General features: G+C 50.9%; 1 protein-coding gene and 1 long non-coding RNA gene across 2 annotated transcripts in view; one reads left to right on the top strand and one right to left on the bottom strand.

Moving 5' to 3' along the window:
* The window catches only part of NR2E1 (nuclear receptor subfamily 2 group E member 1), a 17,708-nt gene extending 2,217 nt beyond the window's left edge, over positions 1 to 15,491 (bottom strand). Inside the window, exons 1-8 of the mRNA XM_074537992.1 lie at positions 15,358 to 15,491; positions 10,116 to 10,261; positions 9,333 to 9,420; positions 8,812 to 9,047; positions 7,366 to 7,512; positions 2,523 to 2,619; positions 1,988 to 2,137; positions 1,618 to 1,723 (exon numbers count right to left, since the gene is read on the bottom strand). Coding sequence (XP_074394093.1) covers positions 1,618 to 1,723; positions 1,988 to 2,137; positions 2,523 to 2,619; positions 7,366 to 7,512; positions 8,812 to 9,047; positions 9,333 to 9,420; positions 10,116 to 10,261; positions 15,358 to 15,382 — 995 coding nt within the window. The 5' untranslated portion in view covers positions 15,383 to 15,491. The remainder of the gene's footprint in view (positions 1 to 1,617; positions 1,724 to 1,987; positions 2,138 to 2,522; positions 2,620 to 7,365; positions 7,513 to 8,811; positions 9,048 to 9,332; positions 9,421 to 10,115; positions 10,262 to 15,357) is intronic.
* Positions 15,492 to 16,340: 849 nt separating this feature from the next.
* LOC141728586 (uncharacterized) overlaps positions 16,341 to 20,669 on the top strand; it is a 43,643-nt gene continuing 39,314 nt past the window's right edge. Inside the window, exon 1 of the long non-coding RNA XR_012579676.1 lies at positions 16,341 to 16,921. This is a non-coding gene — a long non-coding RNA (uncharacterized LOC141728586). The remainder of the gene's footprint in view (positions 16,922 to 20,669) is intronic.

Raw genomic sequence — 20,669 nt, forward strand, 5'->3', positions numbered from 1 at the left:
CTTCCCCAGACTGCCCTCCCTTGCATCCTCTTGAGAGCAACTCCACTGGGATCACAGAGCTGATACTGCAGTGATATTGGCAGGAGGGTAAATTCAAGCCTGAGGATGAAACACACAGGCTGAAAGCCCTCTCACAAGGGAGTCTGAGTGAGAGTCCTGTCAGTGGACTGCACTTTTCTCTTGTAAAAGGATATTGTTTGCAACACACACTGGGTAGCACAGTATCTAAATACTTCCGGCAACACAGAAATGCCGTGGAAAAGCTGATTCCTTGGAAGGGAAGATGTGGCTATATATTCCTCCCTGGCTTCTCTCTCCAACAGGCCCTGTCTCACTTAAGGTCTCCAGGGGGCAATCTTCATGGAAAAGGCCTTCCTTAAGAATAGGAAGAGACCACTATGCAGCAGTTACTCTTTTTGCTCTGAAGCAGCCATAACTGGATGGAATTTGCATTTTTACTTCCATCCCCAATGCAGGCCATTCCCTGTAGATTAATAAAAGTGCTTCAGAGACTGCTACCATCTAATCTCTGGAACTGATAGGGCTTCTGCCTGACAGAGCTACGATGACAGCAAATCAAAGTTTCAGAGGGAAAAAAATGTATAATAGTTCCTCTTCCACTGCTCCATCTCCAACTGTTTTAGTCTCATGGACTTCCACTGCAGCTAAAAGACTTTGCTGCAGCACCATAATGGGATTCACAAAGTCTGAGGTTTTCATTTGAACCTGATCACAAACTCCAGGTGACATCTTGGAAGAGCCACTTAAGCTCCTTGTGTCCTGATTTCTGTGTCTGCAAAATGGAGGAGGTTATATGGGAACTGGAGATTGTGTATGAAAGACACTCATACTGACTGAGATGCTGTTTTGACCATCACTTTTAGTGATTTGATTGAATAAAACATAGAGGAAATTTAGCCCTCTGAACTGCAAAGTGTTGCACAGCCATTATCACTTCCCAGAGGAAGAGCTCTCCTTTTAACACCTTTCTGTTTGTTTAAAAACACCCATGTGCTGGAGCACACTTGAAGAGGAGCAACAAAGGTGGTTAAGGGTCTAGAGCACAAGTCCTGGCTAAGGGTCTAGAGCAACAGCTAAGGGAGTTGCAGTTGTTTAGCCTGAAGAAAAGGAGGCTGAGGGGAGGCTTGATGACTCTCTACCTGAAAGGAAATTGTAGTGGCGTGGGTTTTGGTCCCTGCTCCCAGTCACAAACAATAGGACAAGAGGAAATGGCCTCAAGTTGTACCAGTGGAGGTTTAGTTTGGATATTAGGAAAAATTTCTTTCCCAAAAAGGTCGTCAAGCATTGGAACAGGCTGCACAAGGAAGTGGTAGAGTCATCATCCCTGAAGGTAGTTAAAACGTGTACATGTGGCCCTTGGGAACACGATTTATTGTGGACTTGGCAGTGTTAATGGTTGAACTGAATAATTTTAAGGATCCTTTCCAACATTTTCTATGGTTCTATTTCAGAAATCCCAGCCGGCTGGCAGCCAATGTATACTCTCCGTAGCAGCCTGGTCCCCATTTCATTCAGTGCAAATGCCACCTTGTATGCAGTGAGAGCAGGATTTCAGCCCTACAGCTGCCAGAAGCACTGGCAGAAGCCACCACTGACCTGGTGTGAATGTAGCTGTTCAGGGTGAGCTGGGCTTCGTCTTGAAGGGCTGCTATGGCAGCAGCATTGCGGAAACTCCTCAGTTCAGAACCACTGTGTGTGGGCACTGGAAAGCAGATCAGTTACTAGTTCAGCTTGACTCTTGTGTGGATCAAAACAGTTCAGCTAGTGCTATCAATGGAAATTAAACGTTCCCATTAGTTCCCCAGCACTCCACTGTCAGCCCTTTCAAAATGCAGCAATGACTATTGGAATTCAATACGGGGAAACCTACTGGGTGATTCAAAGCTGTGCCTGGTTTAAAACATCACTTTAAAGCAGCAACCTCACAGTTATCAGACCAGACAAGTGAGAGATCCTTTTTGCTTACCAGCTTTAAAAGTGACAATGCATTTGAGACAGGCAAATTCAGTAGCATCTAGCCGAAGTTGTCTAAATCTAGCCACAACCTCCTGTAAGGCCTGTATTTCTGAAATAATTTTATTCAGCTTCTGAGAATCTGTATTGTCACCGTTCATGCCTGAAACAGAAACAGATGAAATAAATAATATTAAAGGCATTTGCTTTATTTCATATTGATTTCTGACAAAATCCTCTGTATCAATGTCCTCTCTATTGTCACACTTGTCTATCTGGTTCCATGTAAACTGACTATATTGTATGAAAGTTAATATAAAATCTTCTCTTGGATGATAACAAACACAGTAATTTGCATTTAAATGACAATGCAAGCAGTCATGAATACAACAAAACAACATTATTTGCATTTAAATATAGATTTATAAATGACAGGTATGCTCTATTGTTCAGTAGGAATTTGTTATTCTTTACATGTTGTTCTTTTTTCAGTAATGTATTTTTATGGTAATTTTTGTAACAAAGTCATTAAATTGTGCAATTCTTACCAGATACAGCCAGTAGAGTGTTAGCATCAACTGGAATGGCCCATTGTGCTATTCCTAGAACAAACAGTTCTCTCCAAGCATCTTCCAAAAGCATCAGCTGTCATACAATAGATGTACAATATAACATAGTGTATAATTTATAGATTTATAAACAATTTAAATATGTAAATTTCTGTTATTTTAAAAACTACTTTAAATGCCTGTCATGGTATTTCCCCCACAGCATTCATTAGCTCTTCTCTTAGCCTTTTGAGAAGGTGTCTAGAAAAAAAGTCTATGCATTGTAGAAAAACACTGAGGGTTGGCTCACTGTGCACCATGTTGTGGACCAAAAGGGAAGAGAAAGAAAGAGAGAATTCTTTTCCCAGAGCATTTGCTCACAACATGAACACACCTGCTTTCTCAGCATTGTATGGGTTCTCTTCTCCTCCCCCTCAGCACTTATACAGCTGTTCTAGGACAGGTCTTTCCTCTTGCTCTCTGGGATTACACTCCTTTCCCTCCAGAAGGCAGGACTTTGTGAAGAAAAGCTGGGTAACATCCTGGATCAGTGTAAGGAGCAGTGCTTTAGAGCACACATCCATCTTATAACCCCTTCCTTACTAAGCCACTCTCTATATCTGTCAAGCACAGCATCAGAACACATGAACATCAGTGTCACTTGTTTTTCTGTTTTTTTTCTTAAAAATCACTCAGAAATTCCAGGCACTAAAACCAGTTTCCTTTCAGAGATGCGAATATCCAGGCACCTATGCTGACAGCATTGCTGTTCTCTGACTAGCATTGCTAGTTCTCTGCAGTTTTTGCACACTGCATGCCTGTATGGAGGATGTGTTTTTCTCTGTTTTCCCTCAGGCAATGCTTGTGATTTCCCTGAAGAGGCAGTGGTGCATCTGAAGAGGAGACAAGACTGCTGGAAATGCAGACTGGCAAAGCCAGAACAGTCTTGAGGGTATCTATGGGTTGCTAGATTGTTAGCCCAGACCAGTTCTTAAGAGAGGACTGGAGGACCTCCGGTTCAGCTGAAGCGCATGGCCAAAGGGCACGTGGTGGTGTGTGCATGTTGCTGAGACCTTGTGTCACAAAATAGGGTGGGAGAGATTTGAAGAGGTGAGAACTGTAGTGGGCTCAGAAGATACCTTCTAGCAGCTCCATGCAGTGAAAGCAGATTGCCCAAAAAAATGAAGCCACCAAACCAAAACCCCAAAACCTGCAGTCATTGATGTTTCTATGGTCCCTGAAACTACCAGCAGCTTAGCTTCTTAGGAAAAGAGGAAGGAGGATATTTGAAGTATGTAAAGAGTCTATAAAGAAGAGCAAAGTAAAAAAAAGATGCTGTACCAAATGAATGATGATATCCTTGGAATCAGGTATGTGAAAGTAGTGGGTGATACAGAAAGCACCAATAAAAGCAAACCCTTCATCTATGTGCAAACTCTTAACAATAATGTAGTTCAGGACAGTGTTACTTGTTGCCAGCCACTAGGACACCAGGCAATGGACAGAAACTGCACAGGAAATTCTACGTGAATATGAGGAAAAACTTCTTTACTGTGCACCAAGCACTGGAACATGTTACCCAAAGTGGTTGTAGAGTCTCTCTCACCGGAGATATTTAAGAATGGCCTGGACACAGTTCTGTGCCATGTGCTCTGTGATGACCCTGCTTGAGGCAGGGAGGTTGGATCAGGTGTGATCCCTTCCAACCTGATGCCTCCTGTGATTCCATGATTACAAGTTTTAAACCATCCTGTTCCAGTCTGAATTCTCAGAGTCTCTGCTCTCAACTTGTCACTGTGGGGTTATGTCCATTTCATGCCTTTTTGCCCTGTGTGCTCTGCAGAACTTCTCCATAACATAAGGGAAGTGTGACAGGAAGGTACTTGTGTCCCTGCATACAGCTGCTGTTTGAAACACTTACATTGGATTTTGCAGTACCAAAAACTGCCCAGATTATTGCCTGAAGTGGAGACAGGGAGGGGGTGCTGTGTCCGGAGTGTGGTCCCCATCTCATCGTTCTTCTGAGAGCAGATGAACCTTCCCTAAAGTTTCCTAAACACTGCAGCCTGCAAACCCAGTCTCTCCTCTGGATAATCCCACCTGATGGATGTGCAGGTGTCTGTATGACACAGAAAATTATTTGCCAGCCTTTCATTTGCTTTTGTCATTTGCTTTCATTTGCTCTTTTTTTGTCATTCATTCATGCAGATACAATGGCAATGAATGGTGGTTCCTGGAAGATATCAATTTCATATTTTTTTTTTCCCACTAAGCCTTTAAAGTCAGAAGACTTTAGAAATAAGAGACTATTCCAATAGCAAAAGCTTTCTTCATGCCTATGCATAAGTCTGTAAAACCACCAATTAAAATAATTCATGCTGAAGTCATACTCAGCCCTCCTTCTTCAAAGAAATAACAAATACCAGGCTTTCTGAACAACTGGTTTTGCTTCTTAATCAACCCCATCCTTGCTGTGACCTTTTGCTGGGGACCTGCATTGGGCCAACCTGTCTCACAGATAACGTGGGCAGGTGTGCAAGCCAGCAGCACTAGAAGCATGGCATTCTTTGTTTTGTGGTTTCCAGTTCAAAATGGACTTAATCTGTATGAATCAGGGAAGGGACATAGCCTCTGTCTTACCAGAGGTAAAAACGCAGCAATGCTCAGACTTGTGTTTTATCAGCAAATCGGTTTCTATTTATTTCCCTGCCTTCAAGATAAAACTGCCCCAGAGTTCTGAAATTACAGTGCACTTGGCTTTTTTAGAAGAGCACAAAAAAAAAAAAAAAAGCAAAAATCAGGAAAATATTTTAGTTTCTCCTCAGCAGATGTCAGGGATAAATGAGACATGCAGACAAAAGAGAAATGCAGACATTTACAGCTGGGCCATTGTCAAATTAAAAAAAGTGATAGCAATGTTATAAAAATCAACTGTATGATTATTCATGAAATAAGGTGATAAAATCAGAATTATTTCTTCTCCAGCTCTCCTACTTGTGACAGGGGAATTGTACAGGAAGAGGCCCAAATCAAAGCTTTTGAGCTGAGCAGCTCTGAGTTTTGAGGAAGCTGATTTGCAATGAGCTACAGCAAGTGAGAGTGATGTTAAGCAAAGGCTGGGTTTTTAATATGTTACTCACTAAGATTAGTCCCTGCTATGAAAGTGAAAGAGGCAGTGGGTTATTTAATGGGAGCACTGTGGTGCCTATGGTAGATAAGCAGGCTGTGCTTGGTCACACACCAGGGAGATCTCCCCTGCTTGCAGATCCTGCTGCCTCCTCTTCTCCACACGAACAGAGATGATGGTGTGGGAAATGCCTCCCTCTTATGTCAGATAAACCCTTTGCCTATGGAGCCTCCTGTGGACATCACTGGTCCAGAAATGGACCCAGCCTGCTCCTGTGTGCTGGGGCTGCTGCTGGAGCACCTGCTTCTTGTCCCTGACACTTGAGCCTGTTTCTTTGGCCGCTCACTGTGACAGACCCAGTGCTCCACAGGATAAGTGGCAGCAGAAGACAAGATTAGAGAGCAGCAGGATGCCACACTGGGATTCATGTCTTCCTACTGGCATGTGTGACCTTCCAGGCCCTATCTCATCTCTCCCTTCATCCTCACTGCATAGCAGGACAGTAGGTAGAGCTGAGCAGCATTCCTCTTTGACTAATTTCACAACAAGGATTTCAAGACGTGGGTTTGGTGCTAGAAAATGAGCATTTTTATATACCTTAGCTTTATAACACATTGTGACTATCATTATTTATCTTTAGATTGAAAACATTATTGGTTTTCTAGGAAGCTCTTTTCTTGTAGCTCAAAATACATATTTGCATATCAACTGCAAAACTTGTAACGTGCTTCTGGGGAGAGGAACTAGTTCCTCTGACGACTGCTATGTAACATCTATGGCACAGTTTTTCTAGTTACCATTTTGGTAAATTAGCTCAATCATATCAAAGTAATAGATGTCTTTTATGATTGGAGCTTTGTGTAGATTTCCACCCTTCCATTTCACAATTATCTGATTACTTTTTAAAAAATTGGTGCATTATACAAAGCATACTGAGTCCTCATCAAGAATCAAGTCATTAGGAAATTGTTTCATCTTGTATGGTTCACCTATGATTTACTTGAGGCAAAGGGAAATTATCATAGAGGAAAACAAAACATATTAGGGAAGATTTTAATTAATGGTAAAAATATTGGGGCTGGCCAAATACTGCTCCCACCATATTGATGTAATTGTAAGCCAAGGTGAAGAAGGAAAAAAATGTCTGCATAAACAGTTGAGAGGAGAGGAGAAAAAGAGGAGGAGGAGAAGAAGGACGTGGAGAGGAGGGAGAGGAGGAAAAGGAAGAACTGGTAGAGGAGGAGGAAGAGGAGGAGAATTGGTCTTCAGAAACAACCTCAGTCATATCCTGAAACCATAAACTTAACTAAGCATTTCTCATCCCTAAATAGCAAAGTAAGATGCTATTCCCCATTTTATGGAAGGAAAACTTGTCCTACAAGTAGAAAAACAGTTTGGGCATACTAAGTTTGGTCTGCAGCCTGGTGATTTCTCTTCTAGCATTTGTCCTTCCATAATATTAGTTTTATGTTAGATTTCTTTTTGCTGGATTTCCTTGATTTTTCACTTGCTTCACGAGATAAAAGTTGGAGGAAAGCAGTTTCTAAATCACTGCCTGGTTTTCAGGGACACACTGAAACGCTGCACTGAACTTCAGAGCTGCTGAAGTCCATTATGGATTTCAAAGTCTGGGAGTGGAAGCTCAGGACCCAATGTGAAGTCTGAGCCTTTAACAGGCAGGCCAGGCCGTTGCCACTCCCACTGCCACTGCCTTACCTGGTCTTGTAAGGACAAGGTGGAGAAGGCTGGGACACTTTTGGCCCACTTGATGCTCATGAACAGAAGTCTGGCTGCTGACTCGCAGACGGATTCAGTGGCCACTTCGTACAGATACATCGGGGTGCCGTTGACTTCGTGTGGGTACTAATGGCAAAGAGAAAATAAAGCCATCTCATACAGTGCCACCAAGGCAGCCTGGTCTTCCTCTCCCCTACATCCAGTGCTCTGGTCATGCCCAGTACAGTGTGCACTCTCCTGTTCTGCAAGCAGAGGGCATTGCTTGCAGTGGGCTCACTCCAAACTGCTCCTTGCTGCTTATCCATGTGGATGAGCTGTACTACAGAAACTGTTCAGAGCAGGAGCTTGAAAGGAGAATGAAATTATTGCATCAGAAGGGAAAAAGCATACCAAAATTATGTGTCATGCTTTACTCTGTTACACAATAGAACACCTCTGATAGCAGAATTAGAAGAGTAAAAATTTGATTAACAACATGTAGTTTGTAACCTTGCTTCAGAAGCTGATTTAGCATTCCAGCCCTGCTCAGCAAAGCAGTAAATATTCATTTAGCCTAAACCTTCATCTTGCTCCCTGACTGCAACAGTTAAGTAGATGCATAGAGCCTAGCATAACTATCTAGAGGCTGTGTAGGGTTTGAATGGAGTTATGTTTTCAAGGGTGTGCTAAATTCTCTTGCCAAATAAATTCTGATTCAGCATTTTTTTAAAGTTACCACGTAAAACTATATGTTGTGACCACGTTTATGAAGGGTTCTGCCAAGCTATGTACCAGGTCTGAAAATGCAGAACTGTTTAGGCAGTTTCTTCTGTGATTTTCTAGATGCTGTGAAGACACAAAATGCCATTGCAAATGGGCTAATGAAAAACATCACCTTTCAGCGAATTCCTGTGCAGTCGAGGCCACAGCAGTGCTTCCACTGGGCTGCTCAGGAAATGTCACAACCAAGAAGTGCAGAGAGCCAGCTTAGCCAAGTTTGAGTTTTGTGTCCTGGGGACAAGCTGCAGGCTTTGGTCAGTACACAAAGTACTTTCTGAACTACACCACCATGGAGACTGGCATTTCTCTGAAGAAAACTCATTCACAGGGATTGCATTCCTTGTGAAACAAGGTCTAAAACTGACTTGTGGATGGGCTCCAGGCAGGAGGAGCATTTCTGCACCCATGAAGGTATAAGAATGCGTGAGACAGGGCTTGTATGGAGGGGGTTATCTGCTGCTCCTGCTGCATACCGCTTCTCCAGAGGGATTGCACCTCATCTCCTCACAGCCTTTAGGGATGTACAAAAGTCCCCACCACAACCCACAAAGCCTCAGGCCTTGCTGTTTTTTCCATGTCTACCCCAGAGGTAGGAAGGATCTGACAGGTTGCAGGCACCTCAGCAGCAAGGTTTGCAGCCCGCGGGGGGCCGGGACAGGGGCTGACCTTCGGGGTGGGCTGTGCCAGGCCCACCAGAGCCTGTCTCTCCGGGGTGCCGGTGACAGCGGCCAGCTCCAGGCCATGGGGCTCCAGCTGGGAGACGGCGGTGAAGAAGGCGGGTGCCGGCAGGGCGGCGGCGGGGAAGTGCGGGGCTCCGCCGCTCTCCTCCTTGTGCCCGCGGAAGTAGAGAGCCACCTGCTTCCGGATCGTCGACGTGCGGGGGCCCCGCTCGTGCTGCACCGCTGTGGGCATCAACGAGGGCCGAGGCAGTCACCGCGGGGTGCCCCGCGCTGCTCGACCGGCCTGGCCTTCCCTCCCTCCCTCCCTCCCTCCCTGCAATTTCCTGAGGCCGGCCCTGTGCCCCCCGCCCGAGGGTGCCTGGGGAGAAGTGTCTGAGGTGCCGCAGGATGGGAGGGTCAGTCGTGGCCGGGCCAAGGAGACACCGGGGTGACTCAGCGCTCCTCAGTTCAGAGGATCTCCCTCCGGCTGCCCCGCCACCCCAGCCCCGGGAGAGGGGGAGCAGGTACCATCTTTGTTCATGTTGACCTCCAAGCACTTCTTCAGCCGGCAGGCTCGGCACTGGTTCCTGTGCGTCTTGTCCACCGGGCAGCCTCCCTGCAACACAGCCAGCCGTCGGGCCGGGGGCAGCAGCGCCCACCCGCCGGCCCCGGAAGGCGCGGAGGGGCCGGCCCTGCGTGCGCCGTGCCGGGCCGGGTCGGGCCGGGCCAGGTGCTCGGCCTCGGGGCAGGGCGGGCCGGGCCGCCTTCAGCACCCGAGACAGCGACGGCGGCGCCGCCCCCTCGGGGCTTCCTCTGCACCGCGCATCCCTCCGCGATCCCAGACTCACATCCCCGCGGGGACGCTCCCGGAGTGGGAACGAGAGCGGCCGGAGCAGAAAAGGAAAAGCGGGGCTGCCTCCGCCTGGGCGCGGGCACGATACGCAGTTTGTAAACCCATGGTTGTCCATCGCCTGGCTGTGCTGAGGCTTACCGGGAGGCCGCCCCTCTCTGTCCTCCCGTGCCCAGGCGATGTGCTGGCTCTGCCTTCCCCCTGCCCACATCCCTCCTTCTCCCTGCACATCTCTCCCATCCTCTCCGGTGCGCTGGGGCGGGGGGAAGTGCAGGGCGAGGCGGGCTGGGGCACCCAGCGCCCGGCCTCGGCCCGGGACCCGGCAAGGGAGGGTGAGGCTGCGCGCTGCTGCATCTCTTGCTGCGGAGTCTCTCTCTTGGTGGGGCAGGGGCAATGCGAGCCCCTGGGGAAATGCAGGGTAGGGGGTGCAGGCGGTGAGGGGGCTAGGCTGCTGCTGGTACCTGATTTCCTGATTTGCAAACATAGGTCCTATTCCTCCTGATGCTCCTCTTGAAAAATCCCGAGCACCCATCGCAGGCGTAAACCCCATAGTGCTTTCCGGAGCTGCGGTCCCCACACACTTTGCAAGGGATGTCTAAAATGCGACCTGAAAGCAGAGAAGGGAAAGAGGGAGAGAGAGAGCTCTCAGCAATCTGACCTCCGGAGGGATTAGCCCCAGAGCCGCAGTACAAGCAAATAATGAAGTGATTTTATAGCCAACTTTCTTTTCCTTGAGCAAGTGTCAGTTTTCTACAATGAGCATTATTCATGCCCCGCTACGTTTATTTGGATCTTCTATAATCGCCAAGACCCATTTTGGAAGGGAAGATTACAGCAGCGGGAGCAGCAGTCTTGCCTGCGAGAAGTGAGGATGAGGGGGAGGGGAGGGAATTCGGGGGGTTTGGTGGGGGGGGGTGTGTGTTTCTCTGGCTTTCTGGCACTCGGCAAACAGGACGGCGCTTTCCCTGGGCAGGAGAGCAGTCAGGAGACCGATGCACAGAATAAACCAAAACAAAACAAAATAAAATGATCGGGAAGCCAAGCAACCTCCTCTCCCCGCTGGCAACCCTGGCGAAAGGGGACTGATTTTCACGGCAGGGAAGGCGTGCCATTTTCTTCACCCCGAAACCTGCAGCAAAACTTTGCGCCTCTGTTTCGTGCGCGGAGGAGTCGGCGGAGCTGTGAGCCTGGCGGGCGGGCAGTGTCCCCCGTCCCGATCCGCTCCGCCTCGCCGCAGCCCCCGCTCCGCCGCCGGGCGCTGCTTTCGCTCCGGCTGCCACCAGAACTGCGAATACTCTCAGGGAGATGGAAAAACTCGTGCAGAGACGATTGCAGCCCCGTTTAAGAAACCCGCCAAAACCCCGCTCGGCTTCTGCCTTTGCTCCGTTTTTTTTTTCTTCTCTCTTCTGCTGTTTCTTTTTCTTTTATTTTTTCTTTTCCTTTATTTTTTTCTTTTTTCCTTTAATTCTTTTCTTTTTCCTTTAATTTTTTCTTTTAATTTCTTTCCATTTTCATGTTTCTTTTCCTTTTCCTTGCTCTCTTTTTCTTTTTCCTGTATTTTTTCTTTTCTTTTTACTTTATTTTCCTTTCCCTTGTTTTCTTTTTCTTATTCTCTTCCTTTTCCTTGTTTACTTTTTTCTTTTAATTTTTTTTCTTTTTATTTCATTTTCCTTTCCCTTGTTTTCTTTTTCTTATTCTTTCTTTTCCTTGTTTACTTTTTTCCTTTAATATTTTTCTTTTCCTTCTCTCTTCTCTTCTCTTCTCTTCTCTTCTCTTCTCTTCTCTTCTCTTCTCTTCTCTTCTCTTCTCTTCTCTTCTCTTCTCTTCTCTTCTCTTCTCTTCTCTTCTCTTCTCTTCTCTTCTCTTCTCTTCTCTTCTCTTCTCTTCTCTTCTCTTCTCTTCTCTTCTCTTCTCTTCTCTTCTCTTCTCTTCTCTTCTCTTCTCCCTCAAACAGCCTCTGCCTCAAACAGCCTTATTCCCTCTTACCAGACCTTAAATTATAAATTCAGTCCCTCTCACCAAGCCTTGATCTCCAGACTCTAATGGAGGGCTCTCGGGGCCGCTATATTTTTTTGGAAGTAGTTCAGGGACAGCCCTGGCTACGGGTGGGTGAAGATGGAGGGGGAAAGCGGCAGCGTGCGGAGCAGTGCTGGGGGGCGGGAGGGGGCAATGGAAACAGGCCGCAGGGGCTCCTCTCGCTCCCTAGAGAATTTAGGAGTCCGAGATACTTTCAGACATGTCTGCGCTAAGGTTCTAAGACAATGCCTGCTGGCAGACAATAGGGACATTAGATAAAGTGTTAACTTAATGATTTTCCCCATTGAAACTCGTTTGACTGCCTCCAATGAGCACAAGCTGCCAGCTTCTCCCCTAAATGAAACCCGACAGCTGCTATACACAACACGGCGAGAGGGACGGGGATTAGGTTAGGGACTGCGAGAGGGAGGGGTGGCGGAGGGAGAGAAGGTGGGAGGGGGGGAGAGAGGTTAAAGAATAGAAAACTTTTGCGCAATTAATAAGGAGCGCAGCTGAAGGATGCCCCCCCGCACACCACTGCCTGCGAGCAAACCGCGGCTTTGGAGCTGCAGGTAGGCGCCCGTGAGGAGGGCTGAGGCCAAGGCACGGTTTCTGGGAGTGTGTAATTACAAGCCCTCCTTGCCACCTGCCTATTGGGGCACCAGTGACCCGTCAAAAAGTGTAGCATGGGAATTCGGATATCGCACAATGCAAACGGGGGAAAGCGCCCGACTTCCCTCTCCAGTCCTTAGCATCCACGGGGAGAGAGAGGATCCACACGCACGCACACAAAGGAGGAGGAGGAGGGGCAGGCTGGGGGTGGGGGCAGACACGCTGGAGCGGTACGTGCAGCGGTGGTGCATCCCGGTGCCGAGCCCGCACTGCTGCGCTGCCCCCGCGCACCCGTCCCAGCGCCGCTCCCCTTCCCGCGGCTCCGGGCCCGGCCTCGGCCCCGCACACCCGGGCCCGCCGTGTGACCGCCACCCCCCGGGGCACCGGGCAGCCACACGGTCCCCGCTTGCCCGGCCGGCCTGCGGAGTGGGGCGGCCGGCTCTTCTGCCAGCGCTTAAGTGGAGACGGAAAAACTTGTGATAGTTTTCCCCACATAGATTTTAAGTTTGGGAGCTGCTTTGGAAAAAAAAAAAAAGTCCTATGCACTATGTAGTACATATCCACAGCATGCATATAAACACACGGCCCATGTACTCCTTACACGTCCCCGTATTCCTGCCGTAGATGGCGAGCACCTGGAGCACCTCACCAAATCCACACAAGCACCTGGATCATCCCTCGAAACCCACACAAGTCGGTGGCCGCTCTGCTGAGCTCCGTGGCCCCGGCGAGGCGGGGACGGGGTAGGGGGCACGGCGGAGGGAGCTGCCAGAGCCCCCCGCATTCCGCCTTGGCGGGGCCGCCCCGTCCCGGCCGAGCTCTGCCCACCCCCTCCGCCCCTCCGAACCCCCAGCCCTGCCCCGCGGGGGCTGTTATGAGAAAACTTTCTTGCTGGGCAAAATATGAAATAAATAGACGGGTAAGAGGCAGGGCGGGGGGTGGGAAGGGAAAAATGTAAGCTTGACACGGGGTCATGCGATAACTGATTAACTCTGTTTAAAAGCGCTCCGGTTCCCCGAAGTACCGCTTCGTCTCAGAAGTTTTAGCGCTAAGAAAATGGGATTTCTGTTCAGCAGGGAAACCGTTTTGAACATCCCACGACAGGGGGTCCTTGGGGGCTTTTTTTGTGTGTCGTAATTGCTTAAAGGATATATGGCAGCCCCGATTACTGTAATTACCATCAGAGGCTGTTGAAAGAAGTTAGTCTGGGCTCGGGGGACGGCGGGATGGGGTCTTGTTACCACCCAGGCAGACATCGCAGTTGACATCGCCGGGCGCCCACCGGCGGGCAGAAAAGCCAGGAAGCAGTCCCCTCGCCCGGGAGCCCCTCAGGACCCCCGGGACGATCGCCCAGGCCCTGGAATAGCCGGCCGGCCTTTTGCATGCGCTGCCGAGGCCGGCAGGGCTCGGGCCCCAGCGCTGAGGAGACCCAGAGTGTCCCCGTGCCCGTGGGTTGGACTGAGTCGAGCCTCGGGGTCCCTTTCGGGAGGTCCCCAGGGGTCAGGGGGTCACCATGAAAGCAGCGGCGGTGGCCGGGGGGTCGCTCAGCGCCGTGGGGCCGGAGGAGCGATCCAGCCTGGCAGGTTTTCACCTCCGCAAAATGTCTCCGGCAGAAGCTCCGCCGCCCGTTGGGGACAAGACTCCCCGGGGCTGCCAGCCCCTTCCTCATCACTCAGAAACCTGCCAGGAGCCCCGGCAGGTCCCGGCGCGGCTGCCCACGGGCCCGATCCCGCTCCGGCTGCCTCGCTCGGCCCGGGCAACCTAGGGAATGCAGTCGGCCGAAGCAGCCCCAGCCGCCGCATGTTTTTAAGCCCCCGTCCCCTTCCCCGGTAGCAGTACCTTAGCACCTCGACTACAATTTTATTCCCTTCCTAGCGGGGCTGGGGCAAAGAGATGCCGCACTCAGCCCCGCGGAGGAACAGGACAAGCCAGCGACGCCTAAGCGGCGGCAGCTCGGCAGCAGCGCCGGGGGCTCCGCGCCCCCGCCGCCTCCACGCGCGCCCTCCGCGCCGCGGCCCCGCTGCCCCCGGCCCCGCCGCCGCGCCCCCGCCCTCCTCCGGCTCCCCGGCCCCCGCGGACAAAGGGCGGGCTCGGGTCAAAATAATGGAGGGCAGCGGCGAGGAGAAGGCCGCGGGGCTGGCGGGGGGCGGCCGGTGGCAGGTACCGCGGCGGGAGGGAGATTTGCCTCCCTTGGCCGCCACTCCGCAACCCCGGGAGCCTGTCGGAGCGCAGAGGAAATAGCTGTCCGATCCATCACTTGTCAGACATTAAATTGGATTGGGTATTTTTCCCCCCTTTGTTACTGACTCCATCCATATTACAAACTCCGAAAGTCCCATCGGGATTATACGAATTGAGCCATTCTGTAAGAGCGGTTAGTCATGCTTTAAATTCCCCAGTTATGAGGTGCATGGATTTAGGATTAAGGAAAATGTGACTTTTAAGTTGTTTCTGCTTTCCTCGTTGCAGGATTATTTGTTGTAACTAGGAATAGTGTGCAAAGTATTGCATTTAAATCCTCCTTCGACTGAGTTGCTTACGCGATTCCGTGTAATTGAGTGACCGGAGTTTCAAACTCTTAAAAAGAAATCATTATGTCGCAGAAGGTTGCATAAAACCCGTGAGAAAACCAGCACGTTTAAACGCCGAAATGCCTTTTAAACCCAAACCTTCCCCCTTCACCCCTGTGCCGGAGACCTGCACGAAACCGGACGCGTCCCGGCGGGACCAGCCCCCTCCCCGCCGTCGGCGGAGTCGCCTTCCCGGGTGCTCGCTGCCCACGGGCTTCTGCCCCGGTTTCCAGCCCGGAAAGCCGGGGCACGCAGCTGGAAAACGGCTTTTTGTAAGCCCCAGGCCCAAACTCCATCGGGGCGACCCCGAGCCTATATATTCGTTGCCACTCCGGTTGGAAATATACACTTCTTTTTCAATTGGGCGCGGGGTGTGGGGGGGTGCAAACCCAAGCCACAACCCCCCCTCCCCTTCCTCTCCCTCCCCTCCACCTCCCGCCCCCCAGGCCAGGCTGCAGCCGGCCTCGGAACGGCTGCTCGAAGCCTCCACCGCGTTATTACCCACTTGTTGATCCCGCCGGCTTGCTCATGCTCGAAGCCCCCGTGAGTCGCTGAACTCGGAGCGAAGTGTCGGCGCCGGGGCGAGGCGGTGCGGCCCCCCCGGGGGCCCCCCGGCTCCGCGGGGCAGGTGCCTCCCTCGGGTGCTCACTGCTGGCTCCGCCGCGGGGGCCGGCACATCCTCGCCGCAGTCCCGCTCCCCCGGCGATGTCCTCCCGAGGGAAGGGGACACGCTGCGGGGACGCGGAAAGGGGGTGGGGGGAGCGGAAAAAAAAAGTGGAGCAAAATGAAAAAAAAAAAAAAAAGAAAAAAGAAAAAGAGCAACGAAGTGACCCAAAGTCGGCGGCCGCCGGCTGCCCCTCTCCGAGTAGATGCTCTCGGGACCCTGGGAGGGTGATGGGGGTGCGGCTGCGTTCGCCACCGCGCTCCTGGAAGGCAAGCGAGAGCCACAGCAGCCAGGACAACAATGAGGCGAACGAGAAGGTAGGATAGGGAGCGGGGCTCTGCGCCGAGCGCCTCGGTGCAGCAAGCAGGGAGATCAGAGCCTGGAAAAATAATGGAAGGGGGGAAAAGGCGTCAGAGGAGGCAGTCTCTGCCTCTCAGAAACTGAATGGTATAAAAAGGGAAAGGTTTCCAGAAGTTCATTACACTGGCTGACTTCGCGCTTTGAGCTCCAGGCTTCGGCCCCTATAATATCAGCAGAGAGGCAGTGACAGGCAGCGGCGGGGAGGGGAGAGGGACGCCCCTTGCCCACTGAGCTTCCCTCGCTTTCCCCCCAACTCCTGCCGCCGCGTGACGTCACCCCGCGCTGCCAAGGGGAGGGGGCAGGGAGGGGGTTAAATGCTAATGATATTAATGAACCCCCGAGCGGCTTCCACACAAAATGCAGCGGCTGCCGAGACGATTCCGCCTCCTCACTCGCCTTGTGCCCTCGCTGTCATAAAAAGCGACAACTCCCCACCTCCCCCCCCCGCAAAAAACAAAAAAAACCCCAAACCAACAAAAAAAACCAACAAAAAAACAGAAAAAAAACCACAACAGAAGACAAAAGGAAAGCAGAAAGAACGGCTCAAGATCCCGTTTCTTTCGCATTTTCCCGTGCTGAGGTGGAGCCCGGCTGCGGTTCGCCCCTGCCCTTGCCCTTGCCCCGGCCCGGGCAGCGGCTGTGCTGGCAGCCGGCGGGGTCGGCCGGGGTGTGAGCCGGGCCGAGACTCCAGCCTTCCCTCAGGGCAGCCGGACCGCTGTCGTGCCCCGGGAGGCTGCGGCTGTCCCCGGGGGAGCAGGGCCGGCGACTCCCGGAGGCGCACGGCGGGCCGTGCTCCCGCTGCCCGGCTCCGGGACTTGTTGCACGGAGGCCGTGCGAGGAGCCCGCCCGTGCCCGGTGGCGCTGCTCCGAGCCCCGAGCGCCGCCGCCCTCGCTGCCCTCAGCAGCGCGGCACCGCCGAGCGTCCCAGGAGCGCTGCCAGAGCCGCGGTGCAGGGGGCGGCTAGGGGCCGGAGGTGGGACCCTTTCTCAACTCCGGTTTCACCGAGACTCTGCCAAGCTCTCCCGCTGCTGCTGGGAACTGAGAGGTGAGCGCTGCTAGAGCAGCCGAAGGATGGTGAGAGGTGCGCATCTGGGGAGGAAGGGAAGGCTATCTTTGCTGCCGGTGCAAGCTGGGCCGGGCAACGGCACCAGAGAGCGGGGACGGCAGGTGCTGTCCCTCGGTCCCTTCTTTCCCATCCCTGCCACTCGTGTGAGGTGTTGATGCACCACAACTGAATTCCCCCTTTTTGGTTGTGATCCTGGGGGAATGTGGCGTTCAGCCCAGTCCCAAACACACTGTCTTGGTCCTCCTGCGCTTCATATTTCGTCCTTGCGTCTTTCTATTTCACGTTATGGGGATTCCTCTTGTACTGTAACTGTGTCACAGGGCTGCATGACTCTGGGCAGCGCTGGAATCACAATGACCTTCTGCTCTTTGCTCCCCCTGCAAGACCAGTGCTTCCATGGCACAGAAGGAAACCTTGAACCAGGACAAGCCTGGTCCTGCCTGACACTGAGGAACATGGTCCAGAGGACTGGGAAGTTGCTCAGGGAGATCCCAGAAAGCAAAGACTTTCAGGGATCAGGGAATGCAGACAAATTCACTCCAAATCTGCTTCCAGGGAGGCAGGGAAAGTTCACCTCCTTGAGCAATGTGAAAAGCAACAGGGAATGAGATGCTGCATTAGCGAGGTCTGAAGGCCAAAAGAAAGAGGATTAAATGGCAGCAGGGCCCAAATCTGGCCCCGGGCATCCCCTGCTCTAGAGAGACAGATCTCTGGCCTTATAGCAGCCACAGTTGTTTGTGTTGTAAACTCAAAGCCACCTCAAAAACGCTGCAAAGGCTGAGCAGACCACATCCACAGGTTTCAGACGCACCCGAGAGAGGCTGCTCTGAATGCAGACAGGGCTTTCCCTCCCATGCACAGGCTCTTCCAAGGGAAAAAAGAGAGCTCAAACATCTCACCTCTCCACCCAAAACTCCACTAACATAACCCAGACACCCAAAGTTGGCTCTGCACGTGGGCTGAAGCTGTAGTTGCTGTAGAGCAAATCATCAGCCCTTCTCTGCTCCCTGGGCAGTGCCTGGCACTGTTTTTGTAAACCTGTACCGGCTGAGGTTTGTCCTTTGTCTCTTCAGAGTGGTTTTTGTGATGGACAGATATATCTCAGCCCAGAAAATGAAGGCAAGAATACTTCCAAGAGTATAGGGAAGAGCTCTCTCCCACCTCCAGCTTTTTGCTGCTGGTTCTATCAAAGCCATTTCCAGGGCCATTTGGACAAAAGGTATTTCAGCTTCCAAAAGATGAGAAATTACAGTTAACATTTTGTACTTGGAATGATTATTGCCATTATTGCCATTTAACATTTACCTTATTGTCCTGGTTTTTGATGGAGTAGTAATTTTCTTAATAGTAGCTGGCATAGTGCTGTGTTCGGGATTTAGGGTGAGAATAATGTCAATAACACACTGATGTTTTAGTTGTTGCTGAGCAGTGCTTATACTAAGTCAAGGATTTTTCAGCTTCTCTTACTGTCCTGCCAGAGAGTAGGCTGGGGTGTGCAAGAAGATGGGAGGGGATGTTTCTGGGACAACTGCCCCAAATTGGCCATAGGTACATCCCATATCATACAGCAACGTGCTGAACAAAAGAGCTGAAGGGAGATGGCAAGAGGACTGGCTGGGCAGCAGTCAGTTGGTGGTGAGCTATTGTCCATCACTTTCACTGTATATCCTTTTATCATTATGTTACTTTCCCTTCCTTTTCTGTTTCTTTAAGCTGCCTTTATCTCAGCCCACAAGTTTTACCCTCTATTTTGATTCTCTTCCTCACCCCACTGTGCTGGCAGTAAATGAGCAGCTGTATGGTGTTTAACTGTCTGTAGGGTTAAACAGATTTTGTTTATTAAGCAGGCCTACATATACAGAAGATACTAACACAGCAATGAAATTTACTGTCTCCTTCTACTGCCTTGGAAGTACAAATAGTTGACAATCGTGTGACAGGAAACAGCATGTGCTCCCTTCCAAGTGTATCTCCTCCAGGACCCTGAACTCTACTGTTACATGGTGACATTTCTTAGCACTGTGCCACGGTCTCTTGCCAGGTATCTTTTCTTTTCTTGGAGTATTAGCAGCAAAAAAAATCCAATGTGTCACCCATCTGCAAGTACAGCACTCCTGCCTTTATCTTGCTTTTCTCCTCTGGCCTTTGGATGAGGAGCCAAAAGGTCTTCAGAGAATAAAAGGAAAAAAAAGGAAAAAGTGAAGAAGGTCAGGTGAGGAAAAAGCTTAAGATGCCAGAAGTGTGTGGATATAGCAGCAGAATATATGGAAGTGGAATTTTCATCTGTTTCTTTCAACAGGAACCGGGTGGGTAAGATAAGGCAAATCTAACACACCTGTTTTCTTGGACAGGTGATAAGGAGGGAAAGGATAGAGCTATTTTCTCCTGGGAGGAGGAGCTGCTCTTGTTTTGTGATACTTGAGAAGCTATCTCCACTCCCCTCCTTTGCTGCATGTGCTGGGTGATATCCAGAGATGCCCCTTGGTGCCCTAGGCAGCCCTATGTGGGGAGCTGAGTACAGCAGCAGCCTTGCAGCATAAACACCTTCAGGGTTTAGTTCTTTCAAGTTACTGCACAAATCTGAGGTGCCTTCCCTTCTTTGTAGGTCACAGTCTGTGTTTTGCTGTCACCACCACAAATCCCTTCTCTGTATCTCCCTGCCTGCAGATGGATGGGCAGCATCACTGTGAAAGCTGCTGAAGGGACCATGCTGCTCCTTGGCTGTCCCACCATGCTCCTGGTCTGTGACATGGCTTTGCTTGGTGCCCAGCTCGGGCTGCTCCCTGCGTGAAAATGCACTTAACAAGCTCTTTTGTGGTATTGAGTTTTCCTTGCAAAGCCCCTGCCCCAGGGATGCATTCCTGGGAGGGCCCTGGGCTGTACACTCAGCAGTGGTGGCATTGGCCCTCCTCTTGTCCTTCCTGGGCCATCTCACTGTGCTGGTTTTGGCCAAGGTAGGTGATTTTCTTCACGGGAGCTGGCATAGACCTGTGTTTTGGATTTGTGCTGGAAACAGTGTTGATAACACAGTGATCTTTTCATTACTGCTGAGCAGTGTTTGCACAAAGTCAAGGCCTTTTCAGCCTCTCCCCCATCCCACGAGAGAGGGATGAGGGTGTGTGAGGAGCTGGGAGAGGATACAGGACCCCAACACACTAAAGGGATATTCCAGAGCGTGTGGCATCATATAAAGCTGGGGAGGAAGGAGAAAGGGGAGGATGTTTGGAGTGATGGCATCTGCCTTCCCAAGTATCTGTTATGTGTGATGCAGCCCTGCTTTCCTGGGGATGGCTGAATACCTGCCTGCCCACAGGAAGCAGTGAATGAATCCCTTATTTTGCTTTGCTCACTTGCATGACTTTTGCTTCACCTATTAAACTGTCTTCATCTCAGCCCATGAATTTTCTCAGTTTTACTCTTCCCATTCCCTCTCATGTTCCACTGTGTGGGAGTGGGCAAGTTGCTGCGTGGGGCTGAGATGCCAGCTGGGGCTAAGCCTCACCACATGCCCAAATTAGCTGATCCTGGTGGCTGAGGATGCTGTGTGGCAGCTGCCCTGGCAGCCACCATGGGTGCCTTGGGGCCAGGTGCCTTCCAGGGCTGCAGGAGCATGCTGAGAGCCCCAGCTAACTAACAAAATCCACAACAAAATAAAAATAACATCACAGTTTGGTGCTGTGAGTTTTCTCCAGGTGAATTAAGAAAAGGCTTTTTTCCCAAAATGTGA

Source organism: Zonotrichia albicollis, chromosome 3 (assembly GCF_047830755.1).
Source record: "Zonotrichia albicollis isolate bZonAlb1 chromosome 3, bZonAlb1.hap1, whole genome shotgun sequence".
Lineage (NCBI taxonomy): Eukaryota > Metazoa > Chordata > Aves > Passeriformes > Passerellidae > Zonotrichia > Zonotrichia albicollis.